General features: G+C 31.8%; 1 protein-coding gene across 2 annotated transcripts in view; it reads right to left on the bottom strand.

Annotated features, from left to right (window-relative positions):
* Positions 1-1059: 1059 nt before the first annotated feature.
* Positions 1060-27546, bottom strand: part of LOC115876014 (carbonic anhydrase 2) — a 134143-nt gene continuing 107656 nt past the window's right edge. For both annotated transcript variants that reach the window (XM_030891682.1, XM_030891690.1), the window contains exons 4-7: positions 20682-20823; positions 7493-7692; positions 3163-3299; positions 1060-1682 (exon numbers count right to left, since the gene is read on the bottom strand). In XM_030891682.1, the coding sequence (XP_030747542.1) occupies positions 1545-1682; positions 3163-3299; positions 7493-7692; positions 20682-20823 (617 nt within the window). In that variant the 3' untranslated portion in view covers positions 1060-1544. The remainder of the gene's footprint in view (positions 1683-3162; positions 3300-7492; positions 7693-20681; positions 20824-27546) is intronic.

Raw genomic sequence — 27546 nt, 5'->3', positions numbered from 1 at the left:
AAAGTATGGAGTGTAGAGGAGACTCTACACTCCATAATGACGTCATATCTATTAACGGCATGTCAGTAGGCTACCGTTTAGCGGCAGTTTAAGTACAGCGTACAAAAAAATATACATATTGTGCAATTGCCACTAATAAAAAAGGCCTAAAATAGGGAAGAATTAGGACCTAACCCTAAAAGTTATGTCAAATCATCGTGCTTGACACTTGAAAATTTATTTTGACATTTATTGTGTCATCTGTTTGACAATTTGAAATTGGCGCGCGGAACTTGCCGACCAATGGTGCCGTTTACCACCTGTGACGTAGTGACCAACCTGCGCAATATCATACCTTGTATTCTTTGTATCATGCTATAGTATCCTTGGACGCGGGTTACATCCGCTTCGTCTGAAAGAGGCCTTATTTAGATAGTGCGATTTATTTATCTTGTGTTATTTGTCATTGTTATTTTGAAGAAATTTATCGAGACGCGCCGTGATTGGTTGTATGTTTTTTATTGTTAATCTGGGTTAACAATAAACAACCAATCACGGCGGGTCTCGATCTATTGCAGGAAACGCGGGAAACTAAATTTTGTAACACGGGCTTATATTTATCGTACTATTTCCAGAAATATTTCGTAAAACATTTAGGGGGGGTGTAGCGGCTGTTTAAGATTAATATACGACATTTATTAACACTCTAGAAGCACGTTTTGGTATGCCAATCTGGGGGTGTATTTTTATCGACTTATGTTAATTTCATTTCGTAAGACTATTTGTTTACTTAAAAACTATTTGTCGTTATCGGGACTATAAATTCTAAAATAAAACTAATATATAAAGGGTAACATTTTTAATATTTTATTGTAAACTTTTTGCATACAGTGAAAATTTGATTACAAACTTCATTATTTGTGTATTCAACCTTTATATAATATACATTGAGGTTTAAATGAATTTAAAAATACTATATTGTTTATATAACATTATTAAAATTTGTATTGTATTAAGATTATTAGTTGTAAATATGTAAATATGTTATTTAATACAGGCAAAATAAAAAAAATCTGTATATAAAGTTGCTAGCACCAAAACATTCTACAAAATCACATTTTATATAACAGAAAACAATACATTTTTAGACTAATAAACACGATATGAATTTGTAAAAAAACATCACATGTATATTCACCAATCTATGTTTGAAGAATATTTTGGTATTAATTTTTATTAAAAGAACACTAAAACGGATATAATGTACATAGGTACGTATAAAAACTATCGATTTATACAAGATAGAAAATTCTATGGCAGGTACACCAAATTCAGTGATATTTTACATAGGCACTTGTAATTTTGATGAGGTATGGCAATACGCAATAGGGCGTTTCGACGTTTCATCTTTTCATCATCGATGTCTTAACTTGTGGCGTTACCGGCGCTACATACATCGAATGATTTTTTATTTTGAAAGGATTTGTGGAAATGTAAGTATATGATGATTCCCTGACCCAGGTTTAATGGCATGAGTTTAGTCTAAGAGATGGAGCGTTAGGTTTCTACTCGCTTTGCTTGTGCGATCTGGCGAAGATAACGTTGATTTTCTTGTCGGCTGGAGGGCTCTGGATCGGTCTGACGTTGTTGACGATGTTGATTTTCTCGCATGCGGTTGATTTTAGTTCCCTGAAGTAAGCAACCTGAAAGAAAAATGTGGACATTTAGAAACACGTATATAAAAAACGAAAATAAATAATTAAAATTACTGTCTAAACCTAACCTCTAAAAGGTAGGGGACTCAATGACTAAAGAATATAAGGACATGTGACGCCCCTATACGTGCTGCAGCAGAATTTGTGACCTTTTTTTTTGTTTTGGTGGCAAACAATGAGTCATCATTTGGTCACCAACGACAATTTTAGCGATTTTTAATAGTTTGTGTGTAGTAAACTTTGTATAAACTTTATTACAATGGTGATTAGTTGTTCAGCTTTCAAGTGTAAAAGCAGCAGCGATAAGAAAGAGTCAGAAGTTTCATAGGTAAAATAAACAGTCCACTCCAACTTTTTAGCGTTTTCTTATTGAATTCGATAATTATTCCTCAATTTCAATTAACATCTATATGTACTTGATATGTGTCCTACGTCGATACTAGTTTTGTACCTTTTGTTAACATTTTAATACGTTTTTTTCGTAATTAATTAGGAGGATACACCATAGGCGTAGTCAAAACAATTATCAAAAAATATAAATATTGCTTCAAACAGCTAGGTTAAGAAAAATATGTGCCACGGCACTGTTTGGTGACATCGTCACAATTTGCTCTCGGGTGTTATTTGTCTTTGGATTCTTTAGTCATTGAAGGGACTCAAAACTTCACAATCTTTTCAAATGTTTATTTCAAAAAATAATTTTGTTTAAAAATGGCAAAATAGATAAATATTTTGAGGAGTCATACAAAAAAGGCAAGTTATAAAATACAGTTACAATCGTAAATAGATTGATTAAAATACAATAAAATACAAACTTATATAAAGTAAAACATAAGTCAAACTATTAACTTACTCTAATTAACATAATTGAAAATCTTACAAACTACATTCGACTAATAAATAAAAAACACATGAATAATACATTGAAAAATAATAGAAATATTATATTATTACATTTAGCTTTCCTGCTTTTTAGACTAAATACTATACATAATTTGGCCCCCCTCCCTCACCTAAAAAGTGTTTGAAGGGAATTTTCCTACCAAATTTTTTTTTAGAGAAAGTTTTAATTACTCTTCTTGTTAAACTTAAACTGATAATTACTGTCCTTTGTAATTGTAATATAGTCATTTTAATGCCCAATTCGGCTTACCATAGCATATCTATGATCGAATAATTGTAATATTTTTTTAACCTTTTTTAGCTTTGTTTGTAATTGTATTTTACTAGTTACTAGTTAACTCCTACACCCTGTATCTCCGAAACTAAGAATTTTAGGACATATATTTATACAAATTTTTTTACTTATTTTTATCTGCAGAATATGTTGCCGAAGTTTCTGGAATACAGTTCGGACCACTCTCTATATTTCGTAACTAAAGACTGCATAATAAAGTTTAGTTAAAGTTCATATTGATAGCTAGGTACACAATAACGTTCAAATGCGTAAAAATCTATTTTAACTAACCTGTTGTCGTGATACGTGGATTGGGGTGGGGTATAAAATCCATGTGACGCTTTCCAGATACGGTTCGGTAGTCAAAGAGCCTTGGTAAGTGTAGTAGCCTTTGCACTGAGCCTCCTCTTTAATCCAGTTCAGGCAATCTAGGATAAATAATATGACAATTAAATTACATAGGGACTGTTGCAGAAAGGAAATGCGTTTAGCGTTATTTTATAATATCTAGTTTAGTTAAACTAAGATATTTTTCTATTGTTGGTTGGTAAGAGAATGTTAGATGTTTATATTAAAATATTATTATACAGTGTATTAAGTCAGTTTTTCCAGAAAATGTTGCAGACTATTCTTTATATAATTTTGAAACAACTTCGTATACAGGGTGACTAAAAAAACTGAATAATACCGTTGATTGAAGAAAGAAGATGTGCAACCTTATGGGCGCTTTCATGGCACAAAACCTGTCCGAGATGTAGCTGGTGATACCGTCGCCGCTAGTCAACCTGTCCGAGATTTAGTTTAGCTCTGCGACGCTGCGCGCTGGTAGTCAATTACAGCACAGATAAAGAATACAGTACAGTAGTTCTGATTTCAGTCGGCAGAGTGGGTGATTGCCAGTGTAGCCAGAACTACGGATTAATCCGTAGATTTACGGATTTTGGACACAGAACGTTAATAATACGGATTTACTATCATTAAACAATTTAATATAATATTATATGGTTAAAAAAATAACGGCGTCAGAGTTGGCTTGGAAATGAAGATCGCTGTTATTCCATATGTAAAATATTGTTACGGATTCCGTGGGTCCACTATTTAAACGCACGATAAAATACTTAACGAATTTATTTGTCTCACTCTGTACACACAACTTATACTATTTACAACACAATTTATGCAACTACTATTACTCTAACGGTATTTCGCGGTATTATCAAACTTCAGACTTCAGACTATCTTCAGACTGCTCCAAGTGTCAAAGCGCGGGCCTTATATACCCCCTGGCGATGGTTTCTGGAATTTTCTAAAGAATTCTGTAATTTTCTTTTACTTTCTGTCGAATTCGCCAAGTTCCTCAATGCACCGTTGCGGTTATGCAACCAGTAATACACCTTGACCTTAACAATATTTCTATATGTTATATTATTTGTATAATATTTCCAAGCCAACTAAACGACTTTTTTTTCGATCATACGAAATATTCAGAACTAAAAAAAGAATTTTTATTTTTGTTGATTATTCCACGTTTAACACAAATAAATTTTCAATACACAAACGCGAATTTTTTCGTCAAACGTATTACAGATATTACACATTTTAATGTGGCAACACTGTCGCTTTCAGTTCCACACCGTCTTCGATATGCCTTCGCTAGCCGAATTAGAGAATATGAGTGCTCTATGCATTGGCCGCAGAACGAGTAGTGGCTTCACCGTCCAGCACTTGAGACTAAGGGGAAATCAAATCAGCCTTATCACGAATTTGCCCATTAGGTTGCGTAAATTCCCAATCCTTTCAATCAACGATAATACATTAAAAAAAACTTTTTTTTGTAAATATACAGTGTGTCTAAAACTTACTTCACAATTAATGTTATAGTTTTTGCCTTAAAAATTGTGCCCCAGAAATAAGTGCAATTATTTTAACTGGTAGTATAGTTCAACCTCAGAGACACGCCTATGAGTTTTTTTCGCGAAAAAAAATTTGAAAATTCGAAATTTTCTGAAAAATTTTTTGGATTTTTTTTAGTTTTTAGTTAAAAAAACATATTTTCTTGATAATATGGCAACATAGGCTAAACTAGACCATAGCTTATTATGTAGCTAAACTAAACCATAGATTAAACTTACAAGAAAGAAAATCTCGAAAAGATCCAGTGGTTCTCAAAATTTTAGCAAAAAATCATTTTTTTTGGAAATTTTCAAAGTTAAAATAACTCCGTTATTTTGGACTTATTTGAAAAACGATAAAGAGAAAATATGTTTCTTTTATCGAGATCTACCACCCCTTAAAATACATGCACTTATTTCTGGGACACCCTGTATATAAAAATTTTATATTATAAAATTTTTTATACCAAGTGGATTTTGAATATTCCAAATTTCAAAATTTGAATTATATATTTTTTGCCTTAAAATCCCAAATTATTTAGGTTTTACAATTTTGATTCATTATAAAACTAATATGATACTAAAACAGACTAAACTGTTTGGTTTGGTTTGGTATACCGGGTGCGGCTCAAAAGTGTCTCACCCCCTATAACTTTTTTATTCTTTCAGATTTAAAAATGAGACTTGGAATGTTAGTATATGACATAAATTAGGATTGATTGACATATTTAATTGTTTTCTGTCACTTCCTGTTTCACCGTAAATGACTATAACTTTTGATTTTGAAATGACACTATCGGTATTTTTTTACTTTATTCCTTTAAATAAGAAGACTAAGGAAGGAGCATATCAAAAATCTTAGGTCCACCGCGATGGGCCTCAAATATGGCGGACTTAAATTCCGGGTTATCAGTGCCGTTCTAATTTTATTTTATTTAAAAAAACTATGATGTAGGGTAGACGTGGGGTAGACTAAATATTTTTTTTATTTTACGTTGTGAATAAATGTTGGTAGTTATTAAAATTGTTATAAAAATATAAAATTCTAATAAAAATAGATAAGTTATAATAATTATTTATAACCATAAACATCCGATACGCTACTGAAGCAGGTACGTCAAATTGACGTATCTAAATTCTTTGACATCTAATCTTTGACAAGTAGTAAATAAAAGCAAAAATGCAAGAAAAAATATACAATTAGTTAATTTAGGTGAATTTCATAAATGATCGGTTTACTACTCGTATGTATATTATATAGTCACTTACTCGGTCACTTACTATCGAAAAGTTGTTCCATTATTTCACTCGACTTTTGCCGAGATCTACCGCACGCTACACAACCAACTATTTTAGAGTCTTTTTCGATAAATCGCGACAGTGTCACTGTTTATTTAAGTTCTGCCACAATTTCCATCTAGATTTACTACCTTTATACAACTATCAGCAGTAGAATAAATAAGAAATAACATAAAATAAGCTCCGTAAAGACTGACAAATCCACAAAATTTGAAATCAAATTCAAATGTGTCAAATGAATCGGCAAACAAAACTGTCAAGGATCCCCACCCTAGAGTTCTTTTTCCGCCCTCCATGCATGAATACATGGATAGCATTATGCTCTTTGAATAAGAAGACTAAGGAAGGAGCATATCAAAAATCTTAGGTACACTGCGATGGGCCTCAAATATGGCCGACTTAAATTCCGGTTTATCAGTGCCGTTCTAATTTTATTTAAAAAATGTAAAACTATGATGTAGGGTAGACGTGGGGTAGACTCAATAATGTGTTATTTTATTTTACGTTGTGAATAAATGTTGGTAGTTATTAAAATTGTTATAAAAATATATAATTCTAATAAAAATAGATAAGTTATAATAAGTATTTATTAACACAAACATCCGATACACCACTGAAGTAGGTAAGTCAAATTAACGTATCAAAATTCTTTGACATCTGATCTTTGACCAGTAGTAAATAAAAGCTAAAATGCAAGAAAATATATAATTTTGTTAATTTAAGTGAATTTCATAAATGATCGGTTTACTACACGTATATATATATATATATTATATAATTACTTACTAGCGAAAAGTTGTTCCATTATTTCACTCAATTTTTGCCGAGATCTACCGCACGCTACACAACCAACTATTTTAGAGTCTTTTTCGATAAATCGCGATAATGTCACTGTTAATTTAAGTTCTGCCACAACTTCCATCTAGATTTACTACCTTTATACAACTATCAGTCGTAGAATAAATAATAAATAACATAAAATAAGCTCCGTAAATACTGACAAATCCACAAAATTTCAAATAAAATTCAAATGTGTCAAATGAATCGTCAAACAGAACTGTCAAGGATCCCCACCCTAGAGAGCTTTTTACGCCCACCATGCATGAATACATGGATAGCATTATGCTCCTTCCTTAGTCTTCTTATTCAAAGATTATGCTCCTTCCTTAGTCTTCTTATTCAAAGCTTTTTTCGATAGAAATGACACTCTGAATAGAATGATATGTCAAGTTTGATTTGAGTCTTAAGTCATATTAGGTCCCCATCGCGCTCAACCTAAGAGTTTTACTCGTACTTTAATCTTTTTATTCAAAGAATCTAACTTGTAACTAAGTTTTGTTTGAGGAACTAGAATTTTATAACTACAATAATAATTACTACATTAATGTATAATAGATGTTTTATGAAAAAATGTATAATTCAGTAAATACCTGGCGCTATATTTGTGGTGGTGTTGATTTTAATTACGTTTTGTACTCCTTTGACCATTTCACTGAAACACGGATTGTCTTCATTGTCCGTCGCTTCCAAGAAAAATCCAATAACTGCCAATCCATCCGGCTTGTCAACTGCGTCTTTAAAGCTTCCGTATTTCAGATTATAATGCACAGCGTGAGCTTCCATTGAGTAACTGAAACAAATTAAGTTTTCTTTAGAACTACTAATAAGGAAGCAAACCTTAAAACAAAGATTTAAATGGCCTTAAAAGTTAATTCTAGGCAAAGTGTAGGTAAAAATGAGATATTTTCCAGAACTTTTAGTTTTTTCTTTAGTTACACTATTACACTAATATAAATATAAAGGTATTTGTTCTATAAAAGCATTTCGTGATAAGGAAACTATTGCAAGAGTAAAACTATACCTAAAGTATCCCCAAAAAGTACGTATATCATTTTGAGAGTGCCAAAAAAGTGTCTCATTTTTAAGTCACAAAAAATCTAAAAATTATTTAGACATGTATGTTTAAAGGCCCTGCTTTATGCGTTTATATTTATTAAATGCTAGAGTAAATACGCGACTAAAAGGGTACATTAGACATAAACTTATTTTTTATTAGTAGAACTCACAGTACACTAGTGTATAACTGTCCTCCAGCATCATCAGTACGATAAGTAATCGGCAAACGATCCCAAAAACGGAAATTAGGAAGAACATTTTTTTACCCAATTTTTAGGCAGTTGTAGAACTCTTTCAGGAAAGAAATTGAATATCTTAATTAACATATAATATAATCAATATTTCTTTTTGTATATGTATATATGGGATTTGATTAGACATTCAGCCCAATCTATTAATCAAGAATACAGCTACTGCGGCTTTCCCGTTTGCCTTTGCCAAACCTCTCTATTAAATGTATCCAGTTCATCCAGCTCTCTAGATGCCACCGCTTGCCTGGTTGTGTTGTTCCGCGACCTTCTTGGTCTACCTCGCCTTCTTCTTAGTGGAGGACTCCCCTGAAATAGACGTGAAAGGCCATCGATCTTCCGTCATTCTTAATAGATGGCCAAACCACTTCAGATCTCTGACTTCTACTCTGTCTATAATTGTCTCTGGATCATTCATTGGGTGTCTGATCTCTATGTTGGTAATTCGGTCCATTTTCGATGCGCCTGCGCTTCTTCTGAGATAGTAGATTTCGAATGCTGTATCTCCGTTTCATTTCGGCTGTTAGAGCCCATACTTCGCAACCATAGCACACCACCATAGATTCAACCATGGCCGTTTTTTGGTTCTAAGAGAGAGATGCCAACCCCACAATAATGAATTCAAACATCAAACTATTCTCTCGCCAGCTTAACTGCCGAGTTTAATTTCATCCTCTCCAATGCCCTGTTTAGTTACGATTGATCCTAAATATTTAAAGTTGTCGACCTGTATGACCTGAGTATCATCGGTAATCAGAACTTCAAACGCGGCTTCACTATTGACTACTAGCTATTCTGTTTTTCAAAACTTACTTGTAGACCCCACTTTTCATATTATACATAGAGTCTTCTCATCATGTATCGGTTAAACGCACTCTGCGTCATCACTATTTGGTCGTCAGCCCAGTATGCCTATAGGTTCATATTGTCTTTTCCATTCTTCCAGCGGGACTTCTACATAGACGTTGAAAAAGTCTTAAAGGAGAGAGGTCGCAACCCTGTCTAAGACTCTTTGTGCTTATTATAGGTTCTACAACCTGCCCAACGTACAATTGACACTTCGTACTTATTCGTATTCACTAAAGTCGCGAGGGCCTATTGCGGCTCAGGTTCTACAAGCTCTTTAATAGAAAAAGAGCATTAAAGTTGACCCTCAAGACCCAACATTTTAACATAGGCTATTATGTCCGAGGGTGATATGTCTCCTAGGTCTGATAGGTCTAGTGTGGTTTTGCCAAATACCTCAAACCTGGTCTTGCCCCCAGCAGGGCAGGTACACATAACATGCTTCATTGTTTCGTCACCTTTCATACAGAGTTGGCATTCAGCGTCTTCCACCAGTCCCATCCTCTGTAGGTACGATCTCAGCTGGCAGTGACCCATAATTGACACTTAGTCGTCTGTAGCATCCAGGGTCTCTCCGATTTCCTTTTTTAAATGCTATATGAGACATACTATATACTAAATGAGACATTTTCCATTATTGGGGTATTCTTTTGATTGCTAGGCATTTATTCATTAGGGCTACCTTCTAGTAGCTCAGCTGGGATATTACCTGGACCTGAAGATCTTTTAATTTTCATCTTATTAAGTTCTTTTTTTGCTTCTTCCACTGGTATAGTTAGTTTTGTATCTTGATGTTCTTGATATTGGCTGTGCCTTCTACTATGTCATCTTGCCTACTTTCAATCAATAGTGCCTTGCAGTGAGATGTCCAGATTTTTGAGTCAATCTCTGTGTTTTTTGTAAGTAACTAAAATTATGTTATTATGAACTGCTTTTTTGTAAGTAACTGAAATTATGTCTGTCTGGAACAGAAGAAGACAATTGTTTATATTTCTTGTAGTGTACTGATGCGTGGTATTTTTAAAGTAATTCCAGTTATCAAAGACAAACATGACTACATCTTCTCATTCCAGGAAAAATGAAGATATTAGTTACCCATGTATGTATGTCCGGTTTTACAGCGTCCTTCGTCGCCCTGTAGTCTCCATGTGCTACCTCCATCTGTTGTCCCAGTCTTCTGGTAGTAGGTTCCCATCCGACATGGCACTGTCGACTCCTTGATTCCAGGAGAGTTTAGGTTGGCCTCGTTTAAGTCTGTCTGTAGGTGTCCACTGCTTTGGCTTTGGTATTATATCGTCAGCCATTCGTTGTACACGGCCGTACCACTGTAGTTGTTTTTCTTGTATATCTTGTACAATGTTACCCTCCACCTTCATTTTTTCACGTATTCTCTCGTTTCTAATTCTGTATAAACGGGAGATTTGGGCTGATCTTCGCCAGAAGTCCATTTCGATCGACAACAACTTCTTTTTATGTTTTTCGCTTAACTGCCATACCTCAGAGCCATAGAACATTATGCTTTTCAGAATCGCATTATAAATCAGTTTTTTTTTTCTGTGATCCGAGATATCCTTAGACCAAAGCACCGAGTTTAGCGCTCCTATCACCTTTCTGCCTTTACCAATCTGTTCTTCGATTTCCTCTTTTCGCATCTCCCTTTGCTTGTGATTTTTACCCCTAAATACATATATTCTTCGCAATCAATCGCGTCAATTTTTATATTGTTATTTAATACTAGGTCTTCCTACTCGCCACCAACACACATGTATCTTGTCTTCTCCTTGTTTAGCTCCAGTCCCTATTTCTCGTATTCTTCTATCAGTTTTCTGGTCATGTATTCCAGGTCTTCTTTGTCTTGGGTCATTACTATCTGGTCATCGGCGAAATGCAGAGTATACAGAGAAAGGTTGTCATTAATAGGTATTCCCATCTGAGAGCGCTTCTTGCGCCAGTGCTTAAGAGCTTCTGATAGGTAGATTTTAAATAAAGTTGGGGACAGACAACAACCCTGTTTTAGACCTTTTGATATTGGGAATAATTCAGATAGAGTTGGGCCTATTTTAATTCTTGCGGAACAATTGCAGTAAAGTTGCTGTACCGCTTTTATTAGTGTTAATTTATTGGGCTTTTTTCGAGAACCGTATTAACCGTATTCGATATCACCGTAATAATACACACTTTTCAAAAGTTATTTGCGCTTAAAAAAGAGCATACCTATATTTTTTTCTACTGTCTCATTTTTTTAATTTGAAATACTTCGAAGAAAATTAAATAATTCCTTATAGCATTCAATTAATTTCTAGTAATTAACTTTAACCACAAATAGGTATCTAATGATGAAAACAATTTTCTGTAATCTATATTTTTCCATCTTGATATATTTCTTTGTAAACACATTTATATCGAGCAAATAATGAAAAACCAACAAATTTGAGTATATATTATGAGGAAAATAACCAAATTGATACCTAATCGTTTTCACTTTATCAATTGGCCACCAATTACTAATACCTAATAACAAACAATTATTATTTACTTAGCAAATTGAAAAAGGCGTAATTCAAGGCACATAATTATTTCTTGTTAGGTAATCGAGTCAATAATAAAATCTATTTTTAACCCAGTATTTTTGCGATCCAAAAGTGCTTATGTAACATATCACGATTATGGTATTAATATTTATTGCTATTGCATGTGCAAACTCGTTAACTTAAATAATGTTTGTGAAAATACGAGAAGAAAAACATTGTTAAGGGTAAATATTTGATAAATCGGTCGTACTGATACTAGATTTACTATTTGGATATCGGTACATTAAGCTGAGAGTAAACATGTTTTCTTTGTGGTACCTACATGTTCTTTAAACGTTTAGTACGTCAATATACAGGGTGCGTCACAAAAGTGGCTCACCCCTATAACTTTTTTACTTTTTTAGGTAAAAAAACAAGATTTGTTATGTTAGTATGTGACTTAAATTGGGATTGATTCATGTATTCAGTTGTTTTCGGTCACTTCCTGTTTCACCGGAAATGACTACAACTTTTGATTTTTAAATGGTACCCTCGGTATTTTTTTTTACTTTATTCGATAGAAAATGACATTCTGAATAGAATGAAATATCATATGCCAACTTTTGACATTCTCGCTTAATAAAAAATCGTATTTTAAAATTCAATCTAGAGTGCTATGGCTATATGTTAAAAACACTTAATTCTTAATCAAGGAGTCTTGGAAAAATAGATTTGATCGTCTAATGTTTTTGTGTGTCTTGTCCTGGCCGGTTAGAAAATGCTCAATTCGTATTTTTAATCATATCTCAATTTTTTCAAATGGAATGAGGGTGGCTCATTAGCGTATTTGGAAAAAGCATTCTTTTATGAACAATTTGATACCACACACTTGGTATTTCGAGTCAAATTTTCGTTACGAACCGCAAGTTATAATTTCAAATAAACCATATACGAAAATGTCAAAAGTTGACATATGATATGTCATTCTATTCAGAATGCTATTTTCTATCAAATAAAGTAAAAAAATTGGCGCCGGGAGGCACGTATAGCCGCCCATACTAAAATATGTTAATATCTCGAAAACTGCGACTTTGACTGATTTTGATGTTATTACAAACTAGGTTTTTCCCGCGACTACGTTCGCGTTACACCTCGAATAGTTTATGCATTGATTTAAATGATTTACTTTGTATATAGAGCTAGTGAGCCTTACAAATGCTCTATTTAAACTATGTTTTTAAGAGTTTTAGAGCTACGCCTATTTCATATGAAAGTTATCAATTGTCGATTTTCTGGATATTTTCTGGGTATTACAAGGCAAGTCTTGAATAAGTGCAAATATTTTCAGGGCTGGTAGATCTCGATAAAAAACCATATTTTCTCTTTACCGTTTTTCAAATAACTCCAAAATAACTGAGTTATTTTACTTTAAAAATTTAAAAAAATATATATTTTTTTGCTTAAATTTTGAGAACACTGCAGCTTTTCGGGTTTTCTGTCTTGTAAATTTAGTCTACTACCTATCTATGTTGCCATATTATCAAGAAATTATGGTTTTTAACTAAAAACTAAAAAAAATCCAAAAGGTTTTTCAAAAAATTCCAAATTTTCAAAAAAAATTTCGCGAAAAAACTCATAATCGTGTTTCTGGGGTCAAATATACCTACTACCGCTAAGAATAATTGCACTTATTTAAGACTCGCTCGACAAAAAATCGATATTGTTATTTTTGACTTATTACATATTTTTTACTTGAAATTTATGAAAAGCCGTCAATATTCCAATTCAAGAGCATTTTTATTCTCTTTAAATATTATTATGTACTTAAGAAAATTCGAAAATTTAAAAACCGTTTTTTATTTTTTCATCGCCTGTATATGACTTTATGACACACTTTGTATACCAAAAATAAAACTTTTGATTAGAGCCGTCTGAAAAAAAAATCTTAATAATTCTAGAAGTTATCGAAATCAAAATATTTCAAAGAAGTTCAATTTTGACCACAAAATGTTTTTGAAATGTTGCTTTTTTAACACTTTTTTTCAATTTTTCTAACTACTTCCATTGACTGAAACTAATTATGTATGGTTGGATAGAGGGTGGATGGCGATCTTCCAGGGCGGTTTTTTATTTCTTATTTATATATAGATAATTTTCGAAGTCGAACCAAAGTCAATTTCAAAGAAATTTTGAAAATATAAAATCTCTTCAAAATAATAAATAGTGAAATGATTATTTACAGTTTTGAAATATGAAGTTTTCAAATGAATATTTGAAATTTTCAATTGTCGCTTTACTTAATATATTCCCTTGATATATATTTTTATTTTTCATCTCTTTTTTTTGGTTTATTAAGAGCACTAATACTCTATTTATAGTTATTTTTTATTCCTTGAAGGATAATTGAAGAAGAAATATTTCGTTTATATTATTGATGTGTCACTAAATAAACCCTTGTATAACATTTTATACTGCTAGATGTAATAGTAATGCATTTTCGTACAGCAAACTTTCATTCCCTATTCTACTCCCTAAGATTATAAATTTCATAAAATCGCTTTATCCAAATAATTAACTCATGTCTTTTAAATGATCCTTTGTGCCAATTTTTATGTGTATAATCCAGAGGTCACCAAGTTTTATATAAATTTTTACTAACTTTATCCATTTAGTTGACGAATTTCAAAAATCTCTTCTAAATCTTTTTGTAGGATTTCATTCTTCTAGACCACATAGTAAGGAATTTTCATACAACAAATTGTTCCGACATAATTTTACTCTCTAAGAGGATGAATTTCCTAAAATCGCTTTGTGTAGCTAATTCACTAATGTCGTTTAAACGAACCTTTGTTCTAATATTTATGTATCTAAAGCTGACTGTATGAACTGATCCCTAAAATATCTAAAAATTTGATATATATAATCTAACTGACAAACCATTGACAATGACAAATAATTTATTTCTGGAGGTATTGTGTGTAGGTGTTTTTCAGGTATGTTTTAATATTTAGTCGATTTACACAAAGAAATAGCCATTCAACAATTTAAAAATACTCCATAACAAATCTAGACATATATGCCTTTCATTTAAAAAGAATAAAAAGATTGGTAAAGCAGTTTCGGCGGGATGGATGTAACAAAAAAAACCTTTGAGCGTTTATATATGTATGGATTTTGTTGCAAATATTATTCCTAATCTTAATTTGAAAACCGCGTTTCGCTAGCTACTGTAATTTTGGAGTTACGTTAGTTATTTTTTAAAATTTTTAACCCCCTCCCATACCCCGTTACCAACCCCCCACCCCCACCAAAAACTAATGGCCAGATTCTCGGGTGCCACAGTATTTTTGTGCCAAATTTGGTTAAAATCGGTTCAGCGGTTTTTGAGTTATCGTGTTACAGACGGACAGACGGACAGACGGACAGACGGACAGACAGACGGACAGACAGACAGACAACATGAAAATATTTTGTATTTAGGTCATTTATGACCCAAGTAACTCATTTTGAGTGAAATTAAAAAAACTTTTTTTTTCCCGATCCTAATAGCCTACCATACCTATTGGTATGGTCGGCTAAAAATACCGAGGGTGCTATTTAAAAATCAAAAGTTGTAGTCATTTCCGGTAAAACAGGAAGTAACCGAAAACAACTGAATACGTCAATCAATCCTAATTTATGTCATATACTGTCTACGGTATATGTCATATGTTTTTATCAATAATCCTGTTACTAAGTAATTATTTAAAGAATTATTTGATGATGTAAAAACTGAGATTAGAGCTACCTGCTTTTGCATGTAGCATGTGTTGCTGGCAAATAAACAACAAATTCTAACTTATGAAATAATCAAATAATTGTTCTATATGTATATATACAGGGTGGTGCATCGTTGTAGAAAATAGATTTTTCCAAATTGATAAAATTTTTAAAACTATGTATATGCATTTCTTCCTTAGTAAATCTAACATTCTATTGAATATGGTTGAAAACTACAGAGTATCTGAACTTCCAAAACTTAGAACACAGATGGGATTATTTGGGTATATGGTTTTTCTATCAACTAATAACAAACTGTATCAATTCACCGGATTGTTTAGCAAATGTCAATTTTAAAAAATAGCCAGCTTTTTATGCACAAAATTGCCCTGCAATTAGAATTTTCAGGAGTGTGAATGGGTGCGACTTGGACTATTTTTGTAATTCATTAAGTAAATTTAGAAATCGTGTTAAGTTTAGTAATTTGTGTTAATAGTAATTATTGTTGTCAAAAACGAATTTTAGACTATGCTTGCCTTTTCTTATTATTTTGTTACTGTATTATTGTGAGTATATTTAATGATGTGTCTGTATTTGAGTAAGACGATTTTGGAGCGGTATTTTTTTGTAACATCGTGTCGCGCTCCACAACAAATCTGTAAGATGTTACTGAAGAACGACGATCATAATAACGACAAAACTATAAATTATTTATAACTTGCAAATAAATTATTTATAATCGCTCTTGGAGTTAGCTCGAACCGCAGTAACTACATAATGCCGTGTTTCGCTCCAGCCGTCGGGCTCCTAGGGTCGCGATTTCGTTGGTCGCGAAGAGTAGTAACTGGAACTGGTACGGAGCGTCGCGCGATCCCGACCGCTTCGTCTGTCGCGAAGAAATGTAACTGGTAACGACCTAATACCGCGACGTCTTTCACTCCAGTGCAGGTGGTCGCGCGACTGCTGGAGCGCTCGTAGGGTCGAGTTTTCGTCGGTCGCGAACAGTAGGAACTGGAACTGGTAAGTACGTAGCGTCGCGCTTTGATCGGTTGCTGTTGGCGTTGATGCTCCCGCTACAGTCGTTACGTTACTTTTCGCGATTTTCTATAGGTTTAGGTACTAGGCATTTTCGATTGATAATAGATAGATATTTAGATAGTTACAAATAAACACTTTTACACAAATACGAAAAAACAAAGAAGAAATATGACCGCAAAAAAAAAGAATTTGTAAAGCTACTTTCAATTGATTAAAGATATAATCCCAATTAGAGTTATATAATCTGCAAAGAAACAGAATTACATTTTAGGCCAGTAAGCGAGGGTTTTAGGGTCCGAATTCTGAACACTTGTACCGATTGACTTGAAATTTTAACAGTGAATAGAGATATATGTAAGAAACAAAAATTACATAGTAGCGATGCGTGCTTTCACCCTGGGGTGAGTGGTTCTCGGGGGTAAAAAATAAATCACCCATTATAATTGCAAAAATCAATAAAGTGCTGAATTCTAAGCAAAAAATGTTCTATAACATTTTTTCAGAAAATTAATATTTTCCTAGTTATTTAGGATTGAATATGTTAATTTTTCATTTAAAAACTGCATATTTTTCTGCCATTTTTTATAAATAACTCGAAAACCTGGCGGTTTATCGCTAAACCCATATAAATCAAAAGTGAAGCTTTTGGAATAACTAAATGATTACCGTAGGTGTAATAATACCCGAGTTATAACTCTGTAAAGGTGATTTTTTATTTTTCGAAAACTAAATTGCAACATTTTACCGTAAAATAATGGCGAAAGAACATATTTTTCGAAGAAAATGAGTATGACCGTTTTTAAAGTGCTTGAAAAGACCTTTTAAATGATTTTTTAAAAAAGTTTGTAACTCAAAAACTCGCGAAGTTATGATAAAAATAGAATCGTCACCTCATTTTTTCGGAAAAAAATCAACAACAAAATCTAGATCAAAATTATAAAAATAAAAACTAAGCATAATACATGTTCAGTTGGCTATATTTAGGTACTAACAATGGACTCTGCAAGTTCGAGCGGTTTAGAATGCCTAAATTTGGAAAAAAGTTAAAAATAATGCAAATTTTTATTTTTTATTTTTTAAAAAATTTTAATTTTTTTGACATAGCTCAAAAACTAAGCAAAATACGTAAAAAATGTAACAGAATAAAATTGAAGATCCTTTTTTTTGCAATATTTTTGCGCTCTTTCAATTTTTCTGTACATCTCTTTATTTCGTAGATATTACCCTTGTATATGAATTTTTAAAGTAGTTCAACCTAAGACGTTTATGGATGTAAAGCACCAGATGGCGGGGCGTATTTCACAGTCTTTTGCTACAGAAAAATATTTTTTGTTACTCTGAATTTTGAAGCGACCAATAAAAACAGAGAAAATAAAAATTGATAATTTTCGGACTGTGCCAATTGGTTACTAATCGACCAGATACTTTTTGTCCATTAGATATGCTATAAAAGCTAGTAATTATACAATTCGACCATTGTAAATACCCGACAAATTCCGCAAGGCCGACGAGGCCGATGTTTTTCCACTGATAAGAAAAAAAAATGTTTGTTTAGATAATTTTCGACATATTTTTTCTTTCTGAATGCACATTTTTAAAGTATTTTATATTCTTTGTCCCCTTAATCTATACTGGTCACACGTATCGAAGTTCTGTTTCTTCTAGTTTTAAAAAATGTTCTTATTTCTTTGTAGTTGTAGTGGTTGTAGTGTAAAATTAGATTAATTTTATTAAGTTTAATTATAATTTTTTTTTGTTTAGTGTAGAATACCACAAATACTTTAGTAGTAGTGTTTTTATAGTTTATTTTGTAGTTAAGTAGTAGGTGAAGGGATAATTTGGTTATTTTTCTTTTTGTTTGATTAATTAGTAAGTTTGATAATTTTTTCAGTGTAGAATACAAGAAGTAGTGTAGTGTTTTTATAAGAGATTATATTCGTTTATTTTGTAGATGAGTAGTAGGTGAAGGTATTTGGGTATTTTTTCTAATTGTAGTGATTCTATTAAGTATTGTGATAGATACACAACATCTTCCTTCAACTTCGTTACAAATGCGTTATCATATAATTTTGATTTTCTGGTAGTAGAATATACGAAAAAAAAATCTGATCAAATTTATTTTAAATTAAATTGATCGAGTCTTATTAATCAAATTAATCTAGTCAAATAATAATAATAGTTAGTTTCTAAATACTATACAGGGTGAGTTTCCTGCGATGTTCTCTATGGGTATCTCGGAAACTACTGGAGATAGAGAGTCGGTTAAATGGGGAAAGAATTGCAGTTTTGTGGGGTCATAAATATGCGCCTTTCGGATTTTTCAGAGAAGTTCAAGGCTTATCAGATATTTCGAAAAAAACAAATTTTGGCTATTTTAAAACTTGTCTCTAATTCCATTATATTCTACCGTATGATCGAATAAAAACGGCGTCAACGATGGCTATGAAATGAAGATTATTCGTTGTAATGTAAAATGTAAAATATGTATGGGAAAATTATATGGGAAATATATGGGAAATATCATCGATCGTCATTTCATAGCCATCGCTGACGCCGTTTTTATTCGATCATACGGTATTTTAGACAAAAAGTTTTCAGATAAAAGTTGTAGATAATCAAATACCTAATGAGTTTGTGTTTTCTGTTTTTTTTTCTACAGCCTGTCATTTTTGACATATTACACAAACATATGTTTTTTTTAAATGGAAACCATAGTTGGTGGACCATACTAGGACCATACTTCATAAAAAGCGCAATTTCTTAAGCTTTTCAGCGATATAGGTATAATAGGTTTTTTTTTAGAAAAATTACAAGTTATAGCCAATTCTTTTCTTTCTTGGCTAATTTCCATACCAATAATACCATACCAATTAGTTGGCATCAAAAATGTAAAAAGTTTTATGTTTTCAAAAAAAATATCGTAAAATTCGTAAAACACTCAAAAACACACTAAAAAGTTAAAAATAATGCAAATTTTTATTTTTTATTTTTTAAAAAATTTAGAATAAAATAATCTAAGAATGAAATGATTCTTTTATAAACCTGCATTAAATCAAATTAAAATAGGTATGTAACTTTTTTTTAAATATTAATTAACAGCAATTAGCATTATCATAAATTATAAATAATGTCGAACATATCGAAATAATAATTTCTTTGTTAATACGGTTTAGAATTCTTAAAATAACAAGCAAAAATAATCCACAATTTACAATAAAATAAAAGTATCGTTTAAATTTCTTAATCAGCTGATCACTATTAAAGTTCACAGAAACCCGGGCTATATTATTACATTACCCTGAGGAAGATAACGAAAATAATCGATATTTTTGACTCCGCCCCGAAAGGTTCACGATTTGTCCTCCAGTTGGAAGCACATTTTGTCTAGTCGGTTGAGCAACTCTAAGAATATATAAACAAGGATATTACGTTTTTTAGTTTGACTTGCCTGTAAGGACCACCTTCTTTGAGCCCTTAAAACCCAAAAATCTCGTAAAAATGAAGAGTTCAGGACTGTTCAACTATGGGGGTTAATTTGTAGCTCGTGTAATTTCCTACAAATTAATAGTTTTTATTTTTATGATTTTAGTCATATATTTTGTTGGTATTTTTTTTCGAAAAATTGAGGTGCCCATTTTATTGTTATCATAACTCCGCGAGTTTTTGAACGGAGCGAAACGTCGCATAAAAAAAAAGTTTCATCTTTCAATTTATCAAAAAAAGGAAAAGGAAAAAAAAATATATGCCAATAAATTATATTATTTTATATTTTTTTATTTAATACTTTTATTTTCAAAATTAAAAGCTAGCATAACTAAATTCTTCGAGCTATCTGTATGTTGTTTATTGCTTGCAAATTTGGGGGTTTATAAATTGTTATTGTTTATGAATTTGCACGGACACAGATAACGGCAGAGAGAGGAGTAAATAGGTACAGTGACTAGAAGTACCGCATAGGCGGGAATAGCGACACTCTGGAAGTCGGTGCCTTAGTGACAAAATGGCCGTATTTTGTCGCGGTATATCTCTGGAACGGTCGCTATTGTAACGCGACTAATGTGGAACCGGTATTCCCATCGCTAGTATATATTATATCGATTCTAGTTGTATTTTTTGTAGAATGCTTCTGGCGAATATAAAATAAATAAATAAACAATTAATAATATCGACCCAAACTAACACGGCAAGTTAAACAAAGGCTTGTAAAAAAAGGGTCAAAGGAAACCCTTAAAAATCAAATATGTGTTTTTATGTCAAATCTACTGGACTAAAACCATTTTGATATAACGAATTTAATAATAGTTTATTAAAGAAATACTTACGCTCTTCCCTCGAAAATATGTTCGCAACCGCCTGAATCATCATCACTCCAGTGAAAATGTAATTGTTCAAAACAGTAAGTATCCTTATGTAGAGGTCCTCCCACGAGGTATGGAGTAGCTCTCTCAGAAAATCGTAGAACAACTGAAAAGAAAATGTATATTTGAAAAAAAAAATAATGGGTAGTTTATAGGGTGATTCACTGCGAAGGTACGTTAGACGTTTATGGAAAACCGGTGATAATTTTTTTTTAAAAATTTGGATTTTTAGATATAGGCACTTGCTGCATTTTATTCAGAGTGTCATTTTCTATCGAATAAAGTAAAAAAATACCGATAGTGTCATTTAAAAATCAAAAGTTGCACTAATTTCCGGTGAAAAAGGAAGTGATCGAAACGAACTGAATACGTCAATCAATCCCAATTTATGTCATATTAAACCATACCAAATCTCGTTTTTTTTCTGTGAAATAATAAAAAAGTTATAGAGGCGAATCACTCTTGAAAAACACTCGGTATATTATGATCTTGGCCCTAGAAAATAATATCTTCTCTATACAGGGTGTTTCAAAACAAATGCGAAAAACTTCAGGGGGTGATTCCTTGTTACAAATAAAGGGTAGTTTGCTTTATAAACGTTGGGTCAAAAGTCAACCATTAGGGAGATATCGCGGTACAAAGATGGCGGAGAAATAAGGTTTTAATTTTTTATCTTGAAAACGAAAAGAGATAGGCTAATGAAATTTTATTTAAGCATTACTGTTATGAAAACACACTTTCTGGTAATTTTTTCACTTTTTTAAAATGAGTGGAAGGGGTTGAAATAAACTACACCTATCATTCTTGTTATCGAAATTTAAAGAAAAATCTGCAAAAAAAAATAATTTGGATAGTTTAGTTTGTTTAGAAACTTTTTTATCTCTTGTGTTTTTTTGATAAAACTCACCGATTTGAAATTAAAAAATAAAATATAAAGCATTACATGTCAGGACAAAAACATTTTTAGATAAAGAAAAAAGGCTTCGGAATAATTAATCGTAAGATAATAACGTATTGCAGTAGAGTAATATCAAATAAAATAATATTAGAAACACCCTAAAAAGTGACAGAGGCCGACTAGATTTTTTCCTAAAAAAATTACAGTAGCCCACTAGATTCTTTATCTAAAAATGTTTTTTGTCCTGACATGGTAATGCTTTACATTTTATTTTTTAATTTCAAATCGGTGAGTTTTATAAAAAAACACAAGAGATAAAAAAGTTTCTAAACAAACTAAACTATCCAAATTTATTTTATTTTTTCATGTGATTGATAAGATTTTTTCTTTAAATTTCTTTAACAAGAATGATAGGGGTCGTTTATTTCAACCACTTCCACTCATTTTAAAAAAGTGAAAAAATTACCAGAAAGTGTGTTTTCATAACAGTAATGCTTCCATAAAATTTCATTAGCGTATCTCTTTTCGTTTTCAAGATAAAAAAAAACATTATTTTTCCGCCATCTTTGTACCGCGATATCTCCCTAATGGTTGACTTTTGACCCAACGTTTATAAAGCAAACTACCCTTTATTTTGAACAAGGAATCACCCCCTGAAGTTTTTCGCATTTGTTTTGAAACACCCTGTATATAAATAAAATCAGAGAAAAATGCAATCGCGGTTTACTATAAAATGCTTCAATGGACCACAAAAGTACATTTGAAACAAAATCGCAAATAGCAACACCTAAAAATTAAAACTCGCAGATAGGAGGTTATCACGGTCCTAGTTTACAAAATCACAATCGCAAATCGCAACTAATAGTCTAAGAGCTAGCAACGTTTACGAGAAAGTATTTTAAGACGTCTGGCTCTTTGATATATCTTTTGCTATGCTCTCTGGAATAGAATGCGGCCCGTCTGGCTGCCAAAACCCGTTGCGTTTACTACTACGCATCGGAAGAAGATCCTATATTTTTTATTAATTTAGTCCTATAAATTCTAGTATTGAATATAAATCGAACATGTCTCCATAGCGCAGTGCGTAGAGTTTTCGACCACGAACCGATGATTCAGAGTTCGAATCCGGGTCAGGTCAAAGACTTTTATTTTATTTTCTTTGTCCTGACCCAGATTCGAACTCTGAATCATCGGTTCCTCTACGCACTGCGCTATGGAGACATGTTCGATTTATATTCAATACTAGAATTTAAAGGACTAATAAAAAATATAGGATCCTCTTTCAATGCGCAGTAGGGAACGCAACGTTTACCGGCAACCAGACTAAAAGATATATCAAAGAGCCAGAAGTCTTAAAATACTTGTTTTACCGACGTTGCTAGCTCTCGTACTATATAGTAATATTGGTTGCATAAATTGAAACTCGTAAATGGAAGAAATCGCAGTCGCAGTTTCCTATGAGAGCCAATTGCAGGTTGGAATTGCGATTCTAAAATCGCTGCGATTGAATCGCAGTTTACGATTTATTGCTCATCTCTACTAGTAACCATACTTTTAATTTCTTACTTCATTTAACTTCATTTAAATTATTAGGTACAAAGAAAAACTAGCTAGCTGATCTCGTTCTCTACTCAGTCTAATTTTTTTTAAACCAAATCCAATTTGATATACAGTGACGGCAATACACCCATTTTGAAGAAATTTTAGACTAGAATTTTTAGTTAAAAAGTAAACCAAACCAAAGCAAACTATATCACATTTTAATCTCTTCAAGGTTTTGAAAATAATGACTAATCTTTGTAGGATTTTCACACAAGAGATAATATAGATCAAGAGCAGTTCAAATTAGGTGAATATCTTTCTAACAACATATATTGTGTTTGTAGCAAAAATTTTTGTGTATCATGTTTTTAAACAGTGATATAATCGCTCAAAGGTCGTTAGACTAATTTAGTTGTCGTAAATCGGGTTAAGAAAGCTTTATAACTGAAGTCTGAGTATATAAGTAGACATTTAAAAAGTAAACAAATATTTGTCGGGTGTCGTCTCGCGTGATTTTTATCAGTAAGCACATTCAACCAAATCATATATTGTAAGTGCTAATAAATAGTATTATCACCATCTGTATTATCTCTCGCACAACCTTTAAGGTATTTTTTCCAACAAATGTTTATTGATGTTGAATGTTGATAAATAAAATGTTACCTTATTGCACCACTTGTGTTTTCTTAATTAGATATTGCGTTTTGTACCAATTTTCAAATATAGAGAATCATTTTTCCGTAAATTCTTTTTTCTATAAAACGATGAGAGCCATTACAAATAGTCGCAACACACATTCTTTGTGCTTAAAGTGTTTACAAGTAATAAAACTTAAATCATTAAATTTCAGAAACAATGAATGAAGACTGAGGCGGATTTTTGGATTATTTTTATATTATCCTATAAAAAAGATAAAAGTTGTTAGGTGCGATTCTCACTAAATATAACGCCGCCGTCACGTCAATAAAAAAAATAAAAATTGCCAATAATGAACATATTCCCACTACCCGTAACGACGCGACGTGGCAACATCCGTCTCCCATTCATGTTTTCTGTCAAGACGGTTGGTGGCTCGACGTGACGGTGACGGTACGTTATAGTCATTGCCTGGAAACTTATATGGTGAAATTTTGATAAAATAATTTAGTACACACTAAAAACACGGTATGTCGCTAGTGGTAGGGTGTTTCCTAATTAATCTAAAAAATAAAAAAAAATCGTTATAAAACGAATTAAGGCGGGCTCTTAATAAGTATATTTATTTTTTTCTCGACAACCGTTTGATGAATAAGAAAAACTCAAAAGATCAATTTTGTTGAAAAAGGATGGTCAGTCAAGAAAAAAATATATTTTCTTTAAAAAAGCAGTGGTGTACCATTTATGTTAAGCAAAAAAATCGATTTTTTTAATTTTTAACACCCTGTAGATCAGAAAGGAAGTACTTTAGACCCAATGGTTATATAAAAATTGTTTTAAGAACACATGAGGAATCACACCATAATTTTTTAGACTAATTTGAAAACACCCTGTATATTGTCAACTTGACAATGACTGCTGATAAATCAAAAAATACCTTTTCCGTGAAAAAAGCCTAATTTTCGCAGGAAAAATTTTGATTTTTATTGAATTTGGGCCTGCGTTTGCAAACACTCGTTTGTTTTTTAATTTTCTATCTATCTAAATTTTAAATATCATAGTCAGAAATAGTTTTATTATTTATTAACTGTAAAAATGGTGTTTTCTTGTTGTGTTGCATCTTGCAAAGAAACTAACAAAACTGCAAAAATGTACGTGTTTCCAAAAGACGATAAGGTATGTATCTTAGATAAAAGAAAAATATATGGTATGTATTCGTTGTTTGATTTTTTTTCGTTCGCTTTAAAATCTATAAATCTCAGTCTATTCATTAGACAGCCAGTCGACTTACGATCATTTATATGAAACTCTGTAAAATAAATAAAAAAATAAATTGTAAAATATATATATTCTTATGTTTTATTAAAGTTACTCTGACATACTAATATATCAGTGTAACTTTAAAAATAAATCCTTTGAATTCAAATATAAACATAAAAAACATTTTCAGCAGAAAAGGCGAAGGCGCTGGGTTAAACGTAGTCTCCACTAAAAACACGGAGGGGCGCTTTGACCCAAAATTTTACTATTATGTTTCATATCTATCTTAATAGTAGATTATTTTCTTTTATCTATGGTTATAGTGATTATACAACTCTATGTATATTTTCCCTATAATATAGAAGGATGTGATTAATAAGTGATAATCATTTAAGTGACTATCGCTTTGTGGCCATATTGTAATTGTCATTTTTTGAAATATTAATTCAGAAGTCATTTCTGTCAGTTCCACAAAATATCCCGTCAATTCTTATTACAAAATGGCAAAATAAGAAGGATATTTCGTCCTATTGCTGCTAAAAGTCACTAACATTTTACCGAATAATCTGAAAATTCAATTACTAACTATATTTTGAAGCGGAGAATCGATTGAAAAAGCCATTAACTACGATATCTGGCTATTTATGCTGTACTTTAATTCTGAATAGTTACTAACAACAACTTTATGCAATGCAATTAATCTTTAGACGCGTTTTTCTCGGAAGTAATAAAAAGTAAGTTAGTGACTTTTGGCAGCAATGGGACGATATGTACTTTATTTCGTTGTATAATCTTTTGAATACAACTCGATGTTTCGAGATTACCTAATACTTTTGCCTGACACTCAATGCGATACCGGCAACACTACTCCTCCTTTGGAGCTGTAGTGTTGCTTTGTCGTAGGGTAACGCATTTCGTGGTAACTAATTTCTCGGAATATATCGTAAATCTATCCGTTACCGTTATAACGTTATTGATCTAACTTAAGATTGTCATTGTTTATGTTCGCATTTCCAGCATATTTTTTATTTCTTGTCCAACCTTTTTTTACTTATGAAAAATGGAAAAAGTATTGGAAGCTGCTCTCCTTGGAGATATTATAAATGGAGCGGAAATAAGATGCTATTTTACATGTTTTAAATAATAGAGTAGACACTACCTACTGAATATCGGCCGGAGTTTTACGGACATTTTAATTTATATAATATAAAAGAGTGATCCACGAGTAAGATGCTTTACTTGAATTTTAGATGTACTAAAAAAAGAAGACTTGATTATTAGACCAAACTAGACCTGCAATGCCTTAAACATACATCAAAATAAATTACATTGCATGTTCGTGACCGTATTATACTAAATGATCGAAAAAAACGGCGTCCAGTTGGCTTGGAAATGAACATCAATTACATTCTCCATACAATTTTACATATAAAATGATAGTGATCTTCATTTCATAGCCATCGCTGACGCAGTTTTTTTTTATTATACGGTACAATCAGCTTTTTTTTTTTTTTTTTTTTTTTTTTGTAGGAGGACACAATCAGCTTTGCACAAAACCAGTACCGAAATTGTTTTATACAGGTTTTTTGATTTTCATGTTATCATGAATCTAATTTTCTGTACTGATTGAAACCGGTCTTCCGGTACCGGTATCAAAATCGGTATACCGGTCTTCTTAAAAACGATACCGATACCGGAATATTTCAAAAGTACCAGTAATAGCGGAAGAATATAGGAAAAATAAAGAGCGCAACCAAGTACTCCTGTATTATATGTGGAAAATTTATGTTTTAAAACAATGCTTTAAAATATGTATAGAATGGGTTTTAAATGAATCTGACTAAATAAATTTATTGAATAAAATTTGTCTTTCATTAATCACATTCTTTGGCATTTTAATTTTTAATAAAATACATTTTTACAGTTGTGGACTCGCAGTCTGGCGCCTGTTGACTTGTTAAAGCTTAGAGTGCGTTATTTAAGTGAAATTTAGACATAGAATGTCCACCAAAATGTTCGAAAGAGATGGGAATTCTTCCATTATTCAGTTATCGGAAAAAAATTCACTTCAAAAATCATTTTTTTGAGATTTCCTGTCATATGCAAGATCTATCCAGTAAAACCAGTTAAATCCTGACATAGTTTTAGTATTTTAAGTATCTAATTAAAAATATATTTTTCCATTTCCTATAATATTATATTAATTGTTTTTCAAGTAGGGTTTGAGGTTTATTTCTTAGAAAAAAAATATTACTAATTTATTTAAGTAACTGGGAAACATGATAATGAGTTTGAAGTAGACAGACAAATTCTTATTCATGATTATCTTATTAATCGACAGTCTTTTGTAATGGTGAATTGGTAAATATAAGAAATAAATAAACATGCTAACACGCTATCATAAATTGCGATTTTTTTATCGGGGACAATGAAATTTAATTAATTAGTATGATAAAAAGTACTTATATCTGAATCTTTCTATCGAAATTTCTA

This window comes from Sitophilus oryzae, unplaced genomic scaffold (genome assembly GCF_002938485.1).
Source record: "Sitophilus oryzae breed Bouriz unplaced genomic scaffold, Soryzae_2.0 scaffold_1058_pilon_pilon, whole genome shotgun sequence".
Lineage (NCBI taxonomy): Eukaryota > Metazoa > Arthropoda > Insecta > Coleoptera > Curculionidae > Sitophilus > Sitophilus oryzae.
Note: the sequence above shows the minus strand (reverse complement) of the source record. Positions and strands in the feature narration are given on the sequence as shown.